General features: G+C 41.1%; 1 protein-coding gene across 1 annotated transcript in view; it reads left to right on the top strand.

Moving 5' to 3' along the window:
* The first annotated feature begins 3,273 nt into the window (after window positions 1-3,273).
* Window positions 3,274-20,123, top strand: part of tubgcp3 (tubulin gamma complex component 3) — a 133,578-nt gene continuing 116,728 nt past the window's right edge. Inside the window, exons 1-4 of the mRNA XM_072258910.1 lie at window positions 3,274-3,416; window positions 8,100-8,207; window positions 9,659-9,726; window positions 18,244-18,321. Of these exons, the coding sequence (XP_072115011.1) occupies window positions 3,341-3,416; window positions 8,100-8,207; window positions 9,659-9,726; window positions 18,244-18,321 (330 nt within the window). The 5' untranslated portion in view covers window positions 3,274-3,340. The remainder of the gene's footprint in view (window positions 3,417-8,099; window positions 8,208-9,658; window positions 9,727-18,243; window positions 18,322-20,123) is intronic.

The raw sequence follows: 20,123 nt of genomic DNA, 5'->3' as shown, positions 1-20,123 counted from the left end.
TACATGGATGTGAGGGATGTGGAGGGCTATGGTCCAGGTGCAGGCCAATCGGACTAGGCAGAAGAATATTTCACACAGACTAAACAGTCTGAGGGGCCCGTTTCAGTGCTGTAGCACTCAATGACTCAAGTGGAAGGGGGGGTTAGCAGGTTTTTAGATGACACGAAGATTAGTAGTGTTATCGGTAGTGTAGAGTGTTGTAGGTTACAACGGGGCATTGAAAGGATTTAGAGCTGGGCAGAGAACTGGCAGAAATGGAGTTCAATCTGGAAAAGTGTGAAATGATACAGTTTGGAAGGCTGAATTTGAAGGCAGAGAGCAGAGTTGATGGCAGGATTCTTGGCACTGTGGAGGAGCAGAGGGATCTCAGAGTCCACATCCATGGATCTCTCAAAGTCTAAAGGTGGTTAAGAAGGTTTGTGGTGTGCTGGCCTTCATTAGTTGGGGGAAACTGAGTTCAAGAGCCACGAGTTAATGTTGCAGCCCGACAAAACTCTGGTGAGACCACAGTTGGCGTATTGTGTTCAGTTCTGGTTGCCTCATTATATTAAGGATGTGAAAGCTTTAGAAAGGGTACAGGGGAGATTTACCAGTCTGCAATCTGGAATAGAGAGCTTGTCTTATGAGGAGAGGTTGAGCAAGCTGGAGTGAAAGAGGACGAGAGGTGACTTGACAAGATGATAAGAGGCATAGATAGTATGGGAATCCAGCAAATTTTTTCCAGGGTGAAAATGGCTAATATGAGAGCGAACATTTTTAAGGTGATTGGAGAAAAATATAGGGGGATGTCAGAGGTAGGTGTTTTATACACAGCGAGTGGTGGGTACATGGAACACGCTGCCAGAGGTAGTGGTAGAGACAGATACACTAAGTACAGTTAATAGACTCTTAGACAGACACATGGATCCAAGAAAAATGGACGGCTCTGTGGCAGGGAAGGTTAAATGGTCGTTACAACATTATGGGTCGAAGGGTCTGTACGATGCTATATTCTAAATCAATCAGAGCAGTAGAGCGTATTCCGAAGAAGATAGTGAAGGTTCTGAATAAAGGTTGACCCATTAAAAGAAAAAGAAGAAGCCCATAATTCTCGACCCTGTTGATGTTGGGGAAGATGAAGCAACGGGAGGAGACACATTACAGATACCAAGTCCTCAACAACACCCTAAAGGTCTGGAGGTCCTTAGAAGGTGCAAGGCTGATAACTAAATTACGAGGGTGAGAGAAATAAGAAAATAAGACGAATGAACCATATGGATTTTTATGACAATCTAATAGTTAAGTGGTGAATTTAGTTTCTTTAAATTTGTAAATTAGTGACAATTTATATTTTATTGCTGCATTTAATAGGATTAGTACTAAGCTCTCCGATTGTTCATTCAGTTGTTTGTTCTTTGATGATGTGACTGGTGTAGTGTAGATAAGTGGATGTGGTTTATTATAAAACTCTGATAATTCATTTGTGTCAAATGAAATCATCGTGGATTGAGGTGGGCAGCCCTCATGTGTCACCACAGTGGCATGCCCGTAACTTACTAACCTCAAACTGTACAACCTTGTAATGTGGGGGAAACCAGAGCACCCGGGGGAAACCCTCATCTACAGGCAGCCACGAGAAGTCAACTCCGATCGCTGTCGCTCTAGAGCGATTGCATTAACCGCTGTCCCACACTGCCCCTTTTGTGGGAGACTGAGTGGTATTATTGTTCAAATGGGTATAGGCGTGCCTGTACACACGCTGTTGAAGGCCAACATGCAGGTGACGTAAGTGAATAAGACATACGGTTTGTTAGCTTTTAGTGAAAGACGATTCCAATATACAAGTAAGGAAGCTTTATTGCAATTGGCACCTGAAATATTGTTCAGATATTTTGTCTTCTGAAGATTTACTGGATTAGTTCCATAGATGCTGTATTTGCCACATTAAAATAGACTGGGAATGTGTTCTTTAGAGTTCAGAAGAAAGAGCTCGTACTCAAACACATAAAATTCTTAACAGGCTGGATGCAGTGAGAGTCTAACTGTCAAGCTGAGGACCATTGACATAGCTTGACATAGAAAAAGGGATAGGCTGTGATGAAGGGAGCTGTAGTGGCTAAGTCAGTATATTCGTTCAAAACAGTAATCAATAGTGCTTAGAACGTTATGGCAATCAGTGGTCACAGGGAAAATTTCACAGAAGTGAAGAGTTGATCTTACCAAATGCTGTTATTCCCTATGTTCCACTTTAATTATTGTGCCACTATCACATCACTAGTCACCTAGTTTCATGACAGTTTGGAGTCCAAAGAATTCATATGGGAATGAATAAACAGAGAGGAGGCAGTCATTTCATCATGGACTATATAAATATTATTGAATCTGTCTCAGCCACTTCCTCTGGCAGCTTGCTCCATGTGTTCACCATTGTTTGCATGAAAGAGTTGTGCCTCAAATCGTTTTCAAATCTTTCCCATCTCACCCTAAACCTACACTTTCTAGTTTGTTATTATTGTGTTGGCTTTACTAATGCCCGTGATTTTGTTACAAGGAAACTTCAGCTTGGTTTTCTAGAGTTTCATGATTGACAATCAAAAGCTTACAGATGTACAAAGGCAATTTGCAGCTCCAGGTGTCGTCTTTGGCATTCTTCTTCCGTCTTTGAGGTTGCTAAAACCATGTTGGTAGCCCAGTGAAACTTTGGGGGTACTTCTGTGAAATCAGATCCGTTAATTCAGTGAGAAAATAGCAATAACGTTCTCATGAATGGATGGATGCTAATACCTCATTGGTTGTTATATTGAGCACTTTCAACCTTTAGAAAAGAGATGCTTGGGGCACTGCGGAGAACTTTTCATTTTATTTATGTTTGACCTGGAAATAACAGAAAAAGTTCAGCAAGCTTAGAAATAAGGGATTGTGCGGAACATGTTCAGCAGATCAGCTTTTCCTTGTCAGAGTTATGAAAAATAAGAGCCAATCATGTTTAAAAGCTCCGTTCTTGATCGCACTTAAAACAAATACCGCTGGGTTTCCGCGCATTAGAGAAATCAAGGGTTATGGGGGACAGCTGTTACGGATCGGCCGTGTCAGAACAGGCCCGAGACCCAGTGTTTCAGACTACCTCTAGCAGGCCGCCGGCGGGTCACTGCACCGACATCTTGCAGACACACAGACGCTCGGTTGGCACGGGCAGCGGACTGCCCCTCCCCGGGAAGAGCGCGCCATTCCGCCCGCCGCCGACCCGACCCGACCCGACCCGGAACTAGTGACGCACACTTCCGCTGGAGTTCGCGGGCTCCGGGAAAAAATGGCGCTGCCGGCGGTGGGCAGGGAGTAAGGGGCGGCGAGCGGTGCGGGGATGGCGAGCTTGGATCACAAGTCGCCAAACCTACTGTTGCAGAGTCTGTGTTGCCGGATTCTTGGCCGCAACGAGGGTGAGTAGTGTCGAGGGAGTCCGAAGGTATCCTGGGCTGTTTCAGAGCCAACGGTTTGTGTTCAGGTGGATGCATTGGCGGAAACGCATGTCACATTGTGGTATAAAAACACAGAAATAGTAACCGGCTCAGTGGATAGTTAGATATCTCAGTTGTAACATTATGGGTTTAGATCAATTGCAGGGGTTTGTTTAAATCCAAATTTAGCGCTGGATGGCACCGAGAACGGTCTGTTATCTCATCTTTCACCTGAGATGTCAAACTGTGGCCTCTCTACCTGCCGAGGGCTTAAAAGATGCTACAGAGCAGACAGGTATTCCGGATGTTTTGAGAAATGTTTGCATTCGTAATAGCAGAGGCCAGTATTAATCTAGACAAGTGAGTTAAAGACGTTTATGTCATTTGTGGAGTTTGATATTGAAGGCAACTTTCCACGAATTCTCAGCGATGATTATGTTGAACTTTATGTGTTGTTAAATTCCATCTGGTTAATATCACTGGTTTGGCTAATTTGACCTCGGGCTCAAGATAATGTGGATTTTTAACTACTGTTTGAAATGGCTACTCAGTACCATTCAATTTGTATCATAACAACTATATTAAACGTGATGAAGTCCCTTCTGAAGTCTTGTTTCCAGAGTCCTCTTGACAGGCGTTTTGAATTTGGTTTCAAAGTTAGGAAAGCAATTCCACAGACCTTTCAAGCAAAATCCGGGCAGAATCATCCTTGTGTTAAACATTGTCACAATATGTTAGTCTGCTCTGTTGTAGTCCTCAGTAAAGACTGGGTGTAGATGTCATGGGTTGATATGTAAGTAGAAAGACACAGCTTTACATTGCATAGAGCTGATGAAGTTCAATGGCATTGGGTGAACATGGGGCAAGGAAAACTTTCTCCCGATTGCCATTACTGTCCACCCTAAGCTGATCAATCTTTTTCCCTGTTAAGTAACATTTGGGAAAAAAAAAATTGAGAGCAATGAGAGTACAGAAGTAAAGTAACAGAAAATACTGGAAAGGCTTAGCACGAGGGGCTACTACATCTACACGTGGGGAGAGAACACAGGCAATGTTTCAGGTCAGAGATCATGAACTACAAGGGCAGTGAGCACATGGGAAAGTTACCACATGAAGGTTCCTGTCTGATTGCATACGATCCTTGCATGTAACTATATTCACCATGAATTGTTACTTTTAAAAGTCCTTGAACTTTCTGTGCAGCACCACTATCAGGACACCAGAAAGGTAGAGGCATCTGGAATGTTGCCTTAAAGCCATCTTTTCAAGAAGGAGATGAACATTAAATAATGACTTATTTCATAAAGTAAACCAAGGCATCACTTATCCCTGGTGCCCCTCCTCCTTCCCTTTCTCCAATCGTCCATTCTCCTCTCCTATCAGCATCTTTCTTCTCCAGCCCTTTATCTTTCCCACCCACCTGTCATTACCTATCATATTCTAGCTATTCCTCCTCCCTACCTTTTTTAATTTTTCTGTCTTTTCTCCTTTCTTTTCAATCTTGAGGAAGGGTCTCAGCCCAAAATGTCAACTGTTCATTTCCATTGACCTGTCTGATCTGCTGAGTTCCTCCTTCATTTTGTGCCTTTTACTCTGGATTTCCAGTATCTGCAGATTCTCATGTGTTCTATCTGTAATTTGTTTGGTTATAAAAATGGAAAATAAACAAATGTTTTGGGGAAGAAAGTTCAGTTAACCATAAAGGAATTTCTGACTGAAAACAACAAGAGGTATTAAATATTTTGGATTATTTCTATGATTATTCAGATGTAGATTAATTTATTTCTAATTAAAAATAAAATTAATTTGCAATATGTCATTTCCTGGAGAGGACAATTTTTCAAGTAGGCTTAATTGATTTAGTAACTGAAACCTGAAGTAGGTAGAGAATGAAAAGAAATCAAGTTTAAATTCTTCCTTGCATACCAAGGCTCTTCGTCTTCCCTCCTTTGCAGTATCTCATGTTTTGGAAAGGAAAGACAAATTTGTGAGGTGTCAACTTAGCAGTTAGTCAAACCAGGCTTTTGGTAATGAGCCATATACTTGGCAGTGTAGGGATGAAAGAAACTTTGCACAGATGATCAGAGTTGGAGGAAATCTGGTAGTATAGGTGGGTGCATGGTGGTGTAGCGGTTAACATATCGCTTTACAGCGCCAGTGATCGGGGTTCAATTCCTGTCGCTGTCTGTAAGGAGTTTGTACGTTCTCACCGTGACCACGTGGATTTCCTCCAGGTGTTCCGGTTTCTTTCTGGATTCTGAAGACGTACGGATTAGGGTTAGTAAGTTGTGAGCATGCGATGTTGCCACTGGAAGCATGCTGACATTTGCTGCTGCCCCCCTGCACGTTTTCTGACTAGGGTTGGTCGTTGACACAGATGATGCATTTCATTTTATGTTTCAATGTACATGTGACAAATAAAGCTAATTTTTAATCTTTATCTAGCAGGGACCTGATAGCATAAAATCCTGGGTACATGTTTCCACTTGACTACACCTAGCATGAGGAATTAGTGTTTTCTGTCTAAGGCAAAAAAGGAGATTCGTTTTCTCTCTATGTGTCATAGATAGTTAACATTGTCCATTCATTTAAGATGAGCAACAGAGATAAGCCAGGTATCAGAATCAGAATTGGGCTTATTATCACTGGCATGTAACGTGAAATTTGTTAACTTAGCAGCAGCAGTTCAATGCAATACATAATCTAGCAGAGAGAGAAAGATGATAATAAATAAAATAAAACATGATAATAAATAAACAAGTAAATCAATTATGTGTATTGAATAGATTTTAAGAAATGTGCAAAAACAGAAATACAGTATATTAAAGAAAGTGAGGTAGTGTCCAAAGCTTCAATGACTGTTTAGGAATCGGATGGCGGAGGGGAAGAGGCTGTTCCTGAATTGCTGAGTGTGTGCCTTCAGGGTTCTGTATCTCCTACTTACACAAAATAATCTGCAGGTGCTGGGGTCAAAGCAACACTCACAACACGCTGGAGGAACTTAGCAGGTCGGGCAGCGTCTGTGGAAACAATCAGTCAACGTTTCGGGCTGGAACCCTTCATCCGGCCCGAGACGTTGACTGATCGTTTCCACGGATGCTGCCCGACCTGCTGAGTTCCTGTATCTCCTACTTGATGGTAATAATGAGAAAAGGGCATGCCCTGGGTGCTGGAGGTCCTTAATAATGGACGCTGCCTTTCTGAGACACTGCTCCCCTACGATGTCCTGGGTACTTTGTAGGCTAGTACCCAAGGTGGAGCTGACTAGATTTACAACCTTCTGCAGCTTCTTTTGGTCCTGTGCAGTAGCCCCTCCATACCAGACCGTGATGCAGCCTGTCAGAATGTTCTCCACGGTACAACTATAGAAGTTTTTGAATGTATTTGTTGACATGCCAAATCACTTCAAACTCCTAATAAAGTTTAGTCACTGTCTTGCCGCCTTTATGACCACGACGATATGTTGGGACCAGGTTAGATCCTCAGAGATCTTGACATCGAGGAACTTGAAGCTGCTCACTCTCTCCACTTCCTATCCCTCTATGAGGATTGGTATGTGTTCCTTTGTCTCACCCTTCCTGAAGTCCACAATCAGCTCTTTCGTCTTACTGACGTTGAGTGTATGTAGGGAAATCATTGATTGTATACTTGGAAAGGCAATAACTGATTAAGTTGGAAGGTTTCAGCCCGAAATGTCGACTGTACTCGTTTCCTAGATGCTACCTGGCCTGCTGAGTTCCTCCAGCATTTTGTGTGTGTTGCTCGGATTTCCAGCTTCTGCAGATTTTCTCTCCTAACTGATTAGGGGTAGTCAGCAGAGTTTTGTGAAAGGGAAATCTGGTCCCACAAACTAGATTGAACCAGGGTATAGAGGGACGTGGTCCTAATGTGAGCAAATGGGATTAGTGTAGGTGGGGAAAAAAGGTTGGCACGGACGTAGAGTCATTGAGTTATACAGCACAGAAACAGGCCCTTTGGTCAGACTAATCCATGCTGATCAACTTGCCCTATCCAAGTTAGTTCCATGTGCAGTGTTTGACCCATAACCTTATAAACGTTTCCAATCCATGTACCAGTCCAACTTATCTTTCAAAAGTTGATGTTGTACCTGCCTCAGCCACTTCCTCTGGCAGCACATTCTACATATATAACACACTTTGCATTTTAAAAAAAAAGTTGCCCCTCAAGTCCCGATTAAATCTTCCACCTTGCCTTAAACGTATCTCCTCTAGTTTTCGATTCGCCAATGTTGAGAAAAAGACACAGGGCATTTACCTTATCTAGGCACCTCATGACTTGATACATCTTTGTAGGATCATTTCTCCGTCTCCTGCGCTGCAAGGAATAACATTCCAGCCTGTTCAACTTCTGTATCAATCTGACTAAAATTAGGATCTTTTGTAGGTTTTTGCAAATAAAACTGCATGAGACGTTTCAGAAAAACGGTAACAACTGACTTATTGTACTCCAAACACTGAACACAAAGTGCAGTAACATAACTTCTTGCCATCACATCAGTCCAACCTCTTCAAGTGAACCCCAACTCGATGTTGATGGTTGTGAATTATGTACATTTCCATCAATTACATTACCCTACACTTTATTTCTTGGATTTCAGTTCTCATTGGATCTGTGCACCTGAATTGTTTCTAATTATGTTTGCAGCTGATGTGGCTCAACAGTTCCAGTATGCTGTGCGAGTTATTGGAAGCAATTTTGCTCCCACTGTGGAGCGGGATGAATTTCTTGTGGCTGAAAAAATCAAGAAAGAAAGTAAGTTTTTTTTTAAAACCAACTCTCTGACTTGTAACATGCATGTTAGATAAAGAGGGAAGAAAATTAACAAAGTAGCCATTCTTTTAGTTGTGAACTTGTACAGTATTTAACCAGTTTTAAATGTACAGAGATAAAGAGGGCCTACCACAACTAGTTTTATCATGCCTGTAATGGTACAACAAGGAAGCAGGTCTTTGCGGCCAAATCATCCATGTTGACTGTGATTCCCATTTGCCTGAACTTGGCCCGTACACCTCTATACCTTTACTGTCAATCTAACTGTCCAAATACTTGTTAAATGTTTTTAATGTACCTGCCCCAACCATTCCTCTTGCAACTTATTCCATATAAATGAACTCTCTGGGTGGAAAGAAAGTTACCCCTCAAGTTCTTATTAAATCTACCCCCTTCTCACTGTAAACCTCTGCACTTTTGTTCTTGATTCCGTAGCCCTGGGAAAAAGGCTGAGTGTGTTCACCCTATCTGTGCCTCTTCTACACCTATGTAAGAACCCTCCCCCTCCCCCCATTCTCCTATGCCCTAGTTAAAAATGTCCTGACCTACTCAACCTCCATCCATAACTCAGTGCCTTAGATTCTGGTAACATCCTAGTTAATTTCCTCTGCACTGTTCACAGTTTTGTGAGCGCCTTGAGAATTATATATGCACCAGTTGGATTACCCCTCAACTGACCTGATCGGTTTGACAGTTCTTCTTGAGTTTTTTTTCTTCATATCTGTCATCATCCATGGGAAATTCCTTTGATCCAATGATATATCTTTCTTTAAGTAAGTCAGCTGTTGGATGCTGATGCTTTTGCAACCCAAAGCTTTTTTTGTAAATGAGACATAAAACTCCTTGCTTACAATTGTTTTAAGTATTGCAAGAGCTCAAAGCAAACAAGAGCGAGAAGCTGAGAGAACAAAAAGGAGACCAGACTAAAAAGTAGTCATGGTTGTCTCATACTCGGGTCAGAGATAACAGCAAATTCCAGTCATAACAATTAGCCCATAAAATAGCCAGATTCGAGTAGCGTGGAACCTGCTACACCATGTGAAATAAGAGTTTCTAGAAAAATACAGAAGCAACTATACTACAATTGCTGGAAAATTCATTGATGTATATACTCGGTAATTATATAAAAATATGAGCAAGCACAGGGAAGTTAAACTACATACAAGAAAAATAACAATTGTACATCCCAGTTTTTTTTTAAAGCTGTTCGGGTGAAAAGAAGTCCAGCCAATAAATGTGGGTCATTACAATGTTTGTTACATTCCACTAAAGTTTCTGCACAAAGCACAGTTTTATTGAATGAGTAAAGTGTGAAGGATTCCTTGAAGTTTCACATTATTTATACAGAATTGAATTGGGTTAGGTGGCTTTATAGACATCTGATGTGCAGGCTTGATTATGAAACTCATTGTGCTGATGCTATTTTTTTGCAGTGGTGAGGCAGAGAAGGGAGGCAGATGCAGCTTTATTTTCAGAACTTCATCGTAAGCTGCAGTCACAGGTAAGTTTAAAAAAAAGTTTGTTGGATGGTGAAAACAAAGAAGAGTTGTTGCTCCTTTTAATATGCTTGAATGTCTAACCCTTAATTCGATGGTTCATTTTGAATTTTGAAACTAGATGTGTGGGGAACAACATCTGCAAGTGTGCAGTTGAAAATTTCTACTCGTGTTTGGGAATTGAGAATACATTCCGTTAGGTTAAATCATATCAAAGGACAGATTAAGGTGGTTGTGTTTGTTGGAGGCCAATTGTCTCAAACCCAGGATATGTCCTGAAGAACTTGTAGCAGTATCCTAGCCAAAACATTTTCAGCTTCATCATTCATCCATGGGAGGATATTTGCTGCTGATTGCAGTGTTAATCTCCCTTTGTAGGACTCATTATGAAGCTTGTCCTTAAGGTAGAACCAGGATTAAGCCCACCAATCCTTTGTGTCTTCTCCACAGTTCATTACTCATCCTCTACAGCAGCATAATTTTCCATCAGATTCCTCTTTTCCATTGGTTACCTAAATGTCTAGCAATCCTTTGATATGTGTTATGAATGAATTCATGACAAATCCCCCACAGTCCTGATAGTCCATGAACTCAGGAGCACCACCTCTTTTGTTTTGCATTACTGATTTATTCTGTAATTTGTACTAATTTTATGTAGTGCACTGTAATGTTGCTGCAGAACAACAAATTTCTTGTCATATAAGACAGTGATAATAAAACTGATTAAGATTATGTCCTTACAAGAGACAGGATAGGAAAAGACATAGTCTAGATAGCTGTAGTAGTCAGTAGGTTTATAGTACATGTTGGAAGATAGTTTGACAACTGAAGTAGAGGCAGACGGGTAAAAGATGAAGACAGGAGAAGAGGTGTTGGAAATAATTCAAGTTCTCAGCCAAGTCAAGCAATGTTCAGGTAATTCTTGCCTGCAGTCTTTCTAGTTTAATAATAACTTTTGTTTAACAGGGTGACTAAAACTGTACACAGTACTCTTAAGTGTGGCCTCACCAACATCTTATATAACTGCAAACTAACTTCCCAACTCTTACACTCAATGCTCTGACCAATGAAGAAGCCCTGTGTGTCAAACACCTTCACCACCCTATCTGAGATGCACTAGTATTCCCAGGTCTCTTTGTTCCATTGTGTTCTCATCAGTGAAGAGGAACGTGAAGGTACAGTCAAGCAGATGGAGAATCGTTTATACGTATGATTTGAATCAGTGGACTGGACCTCATTCAAGGATTTATCTTTGGATCTGAATGAGTATGGAACAGCTGTCACTGACTTCATCAAGACCTCTGTGGATGAGTGTGCCTTTGAGAACATACACAGTCTTGCCAAACTAGAAGCCCTGGATGAAGAGATTTGCAGTTTACTGGGAGCTAGATCTGTGGTGTTCAAGATCAGTGATCCAAGAAGATCAAGTATGATCTCTGGAAAGCCATTGTGAAAGTGAAAAGGAAATTCCCTGTGAAGTTAGGGACACAATATGATGCATGACAGCCATGGCAGGGTCTGCATGCCATTACTTCCTATAAGGCGAAACGTAACAGCACAAATTGCAGTGATGTTTCACTCCCTTTTCTAGTTCATCTTTCCGCATGATGTGTCCTAGGGAGCTTGTCACTTTTTAAGCATTCTTTGAAAGGAAGAATAACACTCATCATCATCATCATCAGGTGCCGTGCCCAGTCTGAGCTTTAACAGCCATGGCCCACACACTCCTGTTTTGGGTCAAGTGGATCAATTCATTGGTATTCATTTCCAATTCTCTGGCTGCTGTCTCCATCATCATTTGTCTTTGTCTTCCTCTTGCTTTCTTCCCTTCAATCTTTCCCATAATTACCGTGCATTCTAACTCCTCTTTCCTAATCACATGTCCAATGAAGTTACGTTGCCTTTTCATGATCTCGTACATTATTTCTCTTTTTGTGTTTGCTTTGTTCATGACATCCTCGTTAGATATTTGCTTCGTCCATGATATTCTTTGCATCCTCCTCAAAAACCACATCTCTGCTGCTTCAATTGGTTTCCTCATGTTACTAGATATTGTCCAACATTCTGAGCCATACAACATAACTGGATAAACATAACATTTCAGTACTCTGAGGTGGGTTGTCATGCTTAGTATTGGTCAGTATACTCTTCATTCTCCTAAAGGTGTCTTTCGCCATCCCTATTCTTCTTTTAATGTCCATGTCGCACCTGCCATCTGATCTCACCCAGCTTCCTAAGCAGCAAAGGTTCTGTAATTGTTTTATGTCTTCCCCGTTTATTCTCAGCCTGCAGATAGGATTCTCCTTCTTTTTGGATATCACCATACATTCTGTCTTTTTGCAATTGATAGATAGACCCATTTTTGCATTTTCTTCACAATTATAGCAATTAAGTTTTGTAGTTCTTCGTCCGTACTTGCAATTAACACAGTGTCATCTGCATATCTGAAACTATTGATGTTTTCACCGCCAACTTTGATTCCCAAGATGTCTCCTAATTTTTGTAATATTGTTTCACTGTACACATTAAATAAATCAGGGGAGAAAACACACCCATGTCTAATGCCACTCTTGATTTTCGTAAACTGACTCACTTCTCCATCTATTCTTACAGCGGCAGTTTGTTCCCAGTACAGATTTCTGATTATGCGGAGGTCTTTTGAATCTAGATCTAGAGTTTTCTGTAATATTTCAAATAACTTATTGTGCTTCACTTTATCAAATGCTTTTGTGTAGTCGATAAAACAAACAAACAAATCTTTTTGCACTTGAATAACTCGTTCTGATAGTATCCTTAACATCAATATTGTGTTTCTTGTACCTTTGTCTTTCACAAACCACATTGTTCTTTGCCTATTTTAGCTTGTATCTTACATCAAAATTCTTAGAAGTATCTTGGTGATATGACTTATTTTGAATTTATCATCCTGTGTAATTCACATTCTATTGCTCCAGCTTTCTTAGGAAGAGTGATAAATATTGATTTTTTTTTTCATCTCTTCTGGTATTATTCCAAAATAATAATAATCAGTCCTGGGTATGACTCTAAACTGCAATCGGTGATGAGAATAACACTACACTTGTGAAAATCTTCACAGCATCTGACAACACAGTTTTCTCTGTCTTGAAGGCTAATGTTCAAACATTCTTTGAGAAGATGAGCCCTTTCAGGGCATGAGGCCACAACGATGTACATGCCTGGGTAACGAAAGCCAGTGCAGACCAGCTGGCTGAAGTGTTGAGGGACAACTTCAACCTCTCACTGCTGCAATCAGAGATTCCCTTATGCTTCAAAATGGCAGTAACCATTCCAGTGTTCCAGAAGAACAGGGTGAGCTGCCTTAAAGAATATCGACGGGTAAATGCACATTCACAGTAATAAAGTGCTTCAAGACGTTGGTCATGGCTGGAGTTAACCCCTGCCTGAGCATGGACACAATTTCACTGGCTGTCCGCTCTGGAGCACTTAGACAACAGAAAACCATACGTCAAGTTATCAATTACAGCTTGGCATTCAACAAGTTCCTTACTTGGAGACCATAGTGTGGATCAGTGATAACATCTCTTCACGAACTGTTAACACAGGTATAAGGATAAGACCATAAGCCATAGGAGCAGAACTGTGCCATTCGGCCCATCAAGTCTGCTCCACCATACCATCATGGTTGATTTATTATTCCTTTCAATTCCATTCTCTTGCCTTCTCCACGTAAACTTTGACACTCTGCTTTAAATATACTCAATGACTTCACCTCCACAGCTGGCTGTGGCAATAAATTCCACAGATTCATCACTTTCTGGCTAAAGAAATTCCTCATCTTTTTTTCTATATGAGCTTCCCTCTTTTTAGGTGCTGTGCCCTCTGGTCCTAGACTCACCCACTATACAAAACATCTTCTCCACATCGACTCTATCTAAGCCTTTCAATAGTTGATAGATTTCAATGAGATACCTTCCTGCCCCATTCTTCTAAACTCCAGTGTGTACAGGCCCAGAGCCATCAAAAACTCCTCATGCATTAACCTTTCATTCCCAGAATCTTTCTCGTGAACAACTTCTAGACTCTCTCCAATGCCATCACGTTTTTATGTAGATAAGGGGCCCACAACTGCTCACAGTCCTCCAAGTGCCGTCTGAACAATGCCTTATAAAGTCTCAGCATCACATCCTTGCTCCTATATTCTGGTCCAGTCAAGCTAACTGGCTTACAAATTCCTTTATTCCACCTTCCTCCCTTCTTAGAGTGTGGGGTGACATTTACAATTTTCCGTTCCTTCAGAACCATTCCAGAATCGTGATTTTTGAAAATTCATTCCCAATGCACCCACAATCTGTTCAGCTACCTCTTTCAGAACCCTGGGGTGTGGTCCTTCTGATCCAGGTGACTTATCTATCTTCAGGCCTCTCGTCTTCCCAATCAAGCACTTTCCCCTTAGTAAAAGCAACTACATTCATTTCTGTCCCTTAACATCTGAATTTCTGGCATACTACTAATGTCTTCCACAGTAAAGACCGATACAGAACACTTAAGTTTGCCTGCCATTTTTTTGTCCCCCAATACTAATCCTCCTGCATCATTTTCCAGCAATCTAATATCCATTCTTGCCTCTTCCACACTGTATCTGGGGGAAAAAAGACTTCTGGTATCCTTTCATATTAATGGCTAGTTTACCCTCATATTTCATCTTTTCTTTCCTTGTGATTGTTTTAGTTGCCTTCTGTTGGTTTTTAAAAGCTCTCCAATCATCTAACTTCCCATTATTTTTGCTATATTATATGCCCTGTCTTGCTTTTATGCTGTCTTTGACTTCCCTTGTCAGTCATGGCTTGTCATCTTCCTTTCAGAATACTTCTTTATCTTTGGGATGTATCTATCCTGTCCTTTCTGAATTGCTCATAGATTGCATAGCCATTGCTGTTCTGCTATCATTCCTACTGGTGTCCCCTTCCAATCTCAGCCAACTCCTTTCTCATGTCTCTAATTCCCCTTACATCTGACTATCTTCTCCCTCTCAAACTGGATGTTGAATTCTATCATATTATGATCATTACCTTAAACTCCTGAATCAAATCTTGATCATGTCACAACGCCCAATCCAGACTTGTCTGAGTGCACTCAGCCACAAGCTCCTAAGAAGCGATGTCGTAGGCATTCTACAGATTCCCTGTCTTGGGATCCAGCACCAACCTAATTTTCCCAATCTACCTGCATATTGAAATCTCCTATTACTATCATAACATTGCCCTTATTATGTGCCCTTTCTATCTCGCGTTGTAGTTTATATCCCACATCCTGGCTACCATGTAGGGGCCTGTATGTAACTCTCCAACATGGTCTTCTTACTCTTGCAGTTTCTTAACTCTGCCCCCAAGGATTCTACATCTTCCAATACAACATCACCTCTTCCAAAGAATTTAATGTCATTTTTAACCAACGGAGTTATCCCACTCCCTCTGCCTACCTGTCTGTCCTTTTGATACAAGGTGTATCCTTGGATATTAAGTTTCCAAATATGATCTTCTTTCAGCCACAACTTAGTGTTTCCCACAACACCATACCTGCCAACTGTGCTATCAGATCATCTACCTTAATCCATATACTGCGTGCATTCAAATATAACACCTACAGTCCTGTATTCATCATTTTTGGCCCCATGTTACATATCAACTCATCCCAGGAGATCAGCAGTTTCTAACATACTCAAGCCACCTTTTCTGGCACCAACAATCTTTCCACAGTCAAAGTCACTTAGATCAGATTTCTTCCCTTTTCTCATGTCTGGTCTGAACAACAACTGAACCTCTTGACCATGTCTGTGTACTTTTATGCATTGAGTTGCTGCCAGATGATTGGTTGGATATTTTCATGAATGAGGAGGTATACCTAAAAAAGTGCCCACTGAGTCATTGCTGGTTTTACCATGAACTAACCTACCTTACTTTCAAATTCTTTACGCATTCAGATAAACAACCTTCAGATTTGTCTTGGTATCAGTTTCCCCTGTTGTTACTCACGTTGGAGATATTTTGTTCTGTATGTCTCTACTGTCTCTTCCTGATAAGTTCAGGTTATAACTGCCTGCTTCAAGAGCCTGATGGTTGAGGGGTAGTAATTGTTCTTGAACCTGGTGGTGCGAGTCCTGAGCCCGTTGTACCTTCCACCTGATGTCAGCACGGTCTGGGTGGTGAGGATCTCGCATGAAGGATGCTGCTTTCCTACAACAGTGTTTCATGTAGATGTGCTCAATGGCTGGGAGGGCGTTAGTCATGAGTTACTGGGCCAAATTCACTACCTTTTGTAGGACTTTCTGTTTAAAGACATTGGTGTTTCCATACCAGGCCTTTGCTAGGTGGATCCTGCTGCTTAAGTTCACTGAATTATAAGCAGTTCGTTGCTGCTTTGAGTAATTGAAGGATGTAATTCTATGAAGTACCATCAGCTTCTCCTGTCTTGGGACTGCTCCCTCAACCTTCTCTGTTTGAACAAAGATAAAATAGGAATAAAAAGTACAAACAAGCACAGTTTTATTGGGTTCAGCAATAATTCAGCAAAATGGAGTGGAACCTGTAATGTAATGGTAAATCATTTGTGGAGTAACAAAAGTCACTGAAGCAGGAGATTAAAAGCGCACAGCATAAGCATGTTCTCAAAAATAAAAAGGGTAAGGCTGCCAAGTCCAGAATAACTGTATGAGAAGGTCCACAGAGTATCGAATAAGATGAAAAGGGGAAGTTTATGTTAGATGCTTAGGACTCAATGTTACAGCAAGCCAAGAAGAACATGGAAAAAATGGGTGAAGTTATAAGGGAAAACAGAGTGGGGTCATGAAAAATATATTGGTAGGTAAAATAAAAAAAGTTATTTTAAGTACATAAATGAGCAAGAGGATAACAAAAGAGAGAGTAGGCCTAATAGAAGTGACAAGGGAGACAAGAGGCAGATATGGTTTCTGATTGAATACTTTGCAGCTGTTTTAACAAAAGTTCGGTGACAATGTTCAAGCAGTTGTTCAGAAGAAAGAGTGAAAATATTGGCTGGGATAAGTATATTAAGATATTAAACTGAAGAAGTTCAGAATTTTTGAAGGTAAATAATCACCAGGTTTCTTCCTGTAAAACAGACATAATTGAAAGCTTCGACCATCCTTCGCGGCGGTGCCAGATGACTGAAGGACTTGATTTAAAAGGAAAGCATAGCAAGAGAAACTGAGTGTGGTCTTTGTGAGGTTACAAAATAAACATTTAAAATTAAGTAAATATTTAAGGATGGACATGGCAGGACAGTTGATGTGTTTCAGCTGTAATGTGAAGGAGCTAGGATCAGAGAGTCATGGTTCAGAGTGAAACAGACCATGCGGAGGAAAGCGGGATTAAAGTGCTCGGCGTGGTCATGATGTGGTAAACAGGCCCTTTGGTCCACCTTGTCCATGTCAACCATTGTACTTAGGTATACTGGTCCCATTTACCGTCATTTGGTCTGTAACCCCCTTTGTCTTGGTGATTCAAATGATGGTATAGCTGCTGTAAGTGTTGCGAGTGTATGTGCCTCCACCACCTTAGGCAGCATGTTCCAGAAGCAATTAGCATCTTGTTGCCACATCTATAGTTTTAGCTAAAGGAGCTTAGAGTTGAGCTGTTTCAGACACTGCAATGCGTCACAGAATGGGAAAGTGACCTGGATGCTTTTCATTATCTAAAACAACAAGAAAAGTACTTATCCGTTAATCTGCATAGGAACTAGTGAGCATTTAGTACATAAGTTATTGTGTTTTCTTAAAATTTGTGAACATACCTGCTGAAATAGCACTCCCTTTCAAATCCTCAAGAGAAAAAAGATTTGAAAATATCTGCCATGCAAGAGCATCTTGAAACCGCAAGGGAAATGAATATGTAGTGCCAGATGTCTAGTCTTGTGACAGTGCTAATATTCCCCAATCCCACTCTCTTCTGCTGTATTTCAATTTAAATTTTTTTCTCTCTCTTGATTTGTTTGGAGTAAACTCATCAAAGCAAACCTATCAGAGATCCATTATCATGTCCTTAATCTTCTTGCATTGGCGCCATGGTTAACTTTTGTCTCTAGGTAATATAATTTTGAAGTTTCTTTTACTGTTATATGAATGGGTAAATTATTCAAAGACCAGGCATTGGAGTTTACTATTGTACTAAAGTGAAATGCAATTCTCTCCTACCCTCCTTATGAATGAATAGTGTTTACCCTCATGTTTGTGAACTACAATAGGTTTGATTACTACCTATTTTCCTCCTCCCTGCTATACTCTACCTTACTAGCCCAATACTCAAACCCAAGCTGCTTGTGTTTCTTTCTTCCTCCTATCTCCTCCATGCTGTTCAATGTGTGAAGAGCTATTGATACCTTGGGTGAGTGAATTGTGATAATGGTGAATGTTCATTAAAAGCATTTGCTTTTTTCTGCCTTTTACAGCACTTCTGCTTTGTAATGCATTATTCCAAGATGAAAATACGATTTGATGTAATGAATGTGTTTTCCTCCATGTCTAGGGTATAATAAAAAACAGATGGGCTGTACTCTACCTCCTGCTCAGCCTCAGTGAGGATCCACGTAAACCCCTGAGCAAGGTATTAAGAAATGGTTCTTGTTTGTTTAATCTTAACTGATAGGTTCCAATACTAACAACACACATCAAAGTTGCTGGTGAACGCAGCAGGCCAGGCAGCATCTCTAGAAGAGGTGCAGTCGACGTTTCAGGCCGAGACCCTTCGTCAGGACTAACTGAAGGAAGAGTGAGTAAAGGATTTGAAAGTGGGAGGGGGAGGGGGAGATCCAAAATGATAGGAGAAGACAGGAGGGGGAGGGATGGAGCCAAGAGCTGGACAGGTGATAGGCAAAAGGGGATAATAGAGGATCATGGGACAGGAGGTCCGGGAAGAAAGACAAGGGGGGGGGGACCCAGAGGATGGGCAAGAGGTATATTCAGAGGGACAGAGGGAGAAAAAGGAGAGTGAGAGAAAGAATGTGTGTATAAAAATAAATAACAGATGGGGTACGAGGGGGAGGTGGGGCCTTAGCGGAAGTTAGAGAAGTCGATGTTCATGCCATCAGGTTGAAGGCGACCCAGACGGAATATAAGGTGTTGTTCCTCCAACCTGAGTGTGGCTTCATCTTTACAGTAGAGGAGGCCGTGGATTGACATGTCAGAATGGGAATGGGATGTGGAATTAAAATGTGTGGCCACTGGGAGATCCTGCTTTCTCTGGCGGACAGAGTGTAGTGTTCAGCAAAGCGGTCTCCCAGTCTGCGTCGGGTCTCGCCAATATATAAAAGGCCACATCGGGAGCACCGGACGCAGTATATCACCCCAGTCGACTCACAGGTGAAGTGTTGCCTCACCTGGAAGGACTGTTTGGGGCCCTCAACCTGATGGCATAAACATTTTGGATCTGCCCCTCCCCCTCCAACTTTCAAATCCCTTACTCACTCTTCCTTCAGTTAGTCCTGACGAAGGGTCTCGGCCTGAAACGTCGACTGTACCTCTTCCTAGAGATGCTGCTTGGCCTGCTGCGTTCACCAGCAACTTTGATGTGTGTTGCTTGAATTTCCAGCATCTGCAGAATTCCTGTTGTTTGGTTCCAATACTAATGTGTTTTTCATGTTTCTCCCAAGGTACTACTTTTGTCTTTCAATAATGTTAAAACTGTGACTACTCAATGTTCCAGTCTTGATTCATCTGTTTTCTTTAGATGCTTAATAGAGCTTCTTTGCTTTTCAATTCCATCCTTATTGCAATGAATCAGAGCTCTGAATTTTACAGTTTTATTTGCTTGCGTTAGTACTCTTAATGGTTGTTCTCTTCTTCAATCTCATTGGGTGCCTGTTTTGTTGCTGGTGGGTACACATTCTGAAATATTCTTACTTGTCAATCTCTTGCTACTTTTGAAGGTTTATGGTGTATGCCTTTGTGTTGTAATACACAAGTATCAAATTTACGCTTCTAATTTAGACGCCCACATTATTTTTCCAAGAGATGAGCAACAGTAATCCTAGCACCAATACATGGAACACTGTTTCCTATAATTTCATACTTTTTTTAAGGTTAACTTTTATCTGGGAGTAACTGAAATAAGGAGCTTGTGCCCACGTGAAGTAGTCATAGTCATACTTTATTTATCCCGAGGGAAGTTGGTTTTCGTTACAGTTGCACCATTAATAATGAATAGTAATAAAACCATAAATAGTTAAATAGTAATATGTAAATTATGCCAGTAAATTATGAAATGAGTCCAGGACCAGCCTATTGGCTCAGGGTGTCTGACCCTCCAAGGGAGGAGTTGTAAAGTTTGATGGCCACAGGCAGGAATGACTTCCTATGACGCTCTGTGTTGCATCTCGGTGGAATGAGTCTCTGGCTGAATGTACTCCT

This window comes from Mobula birostris, chromosome 5 (assembly GCF_030028105.1).
Source record: "Mobula birostris isolate sMobBir1 chromosome 5, sMobBir1.hap1, whole genome shotgun sequence".
NCBI lineage: Eukaryota > Metazoa > Chordata > Chondrichthyes > Myliobatiformes > Myliobatidae > Mobula > Mobula birostris.
The sequence above is the reverse complement of the archived record's forward strand: the minus strand, read 5'-3'. Positions and strand labels throughout refer to the sequence as shown.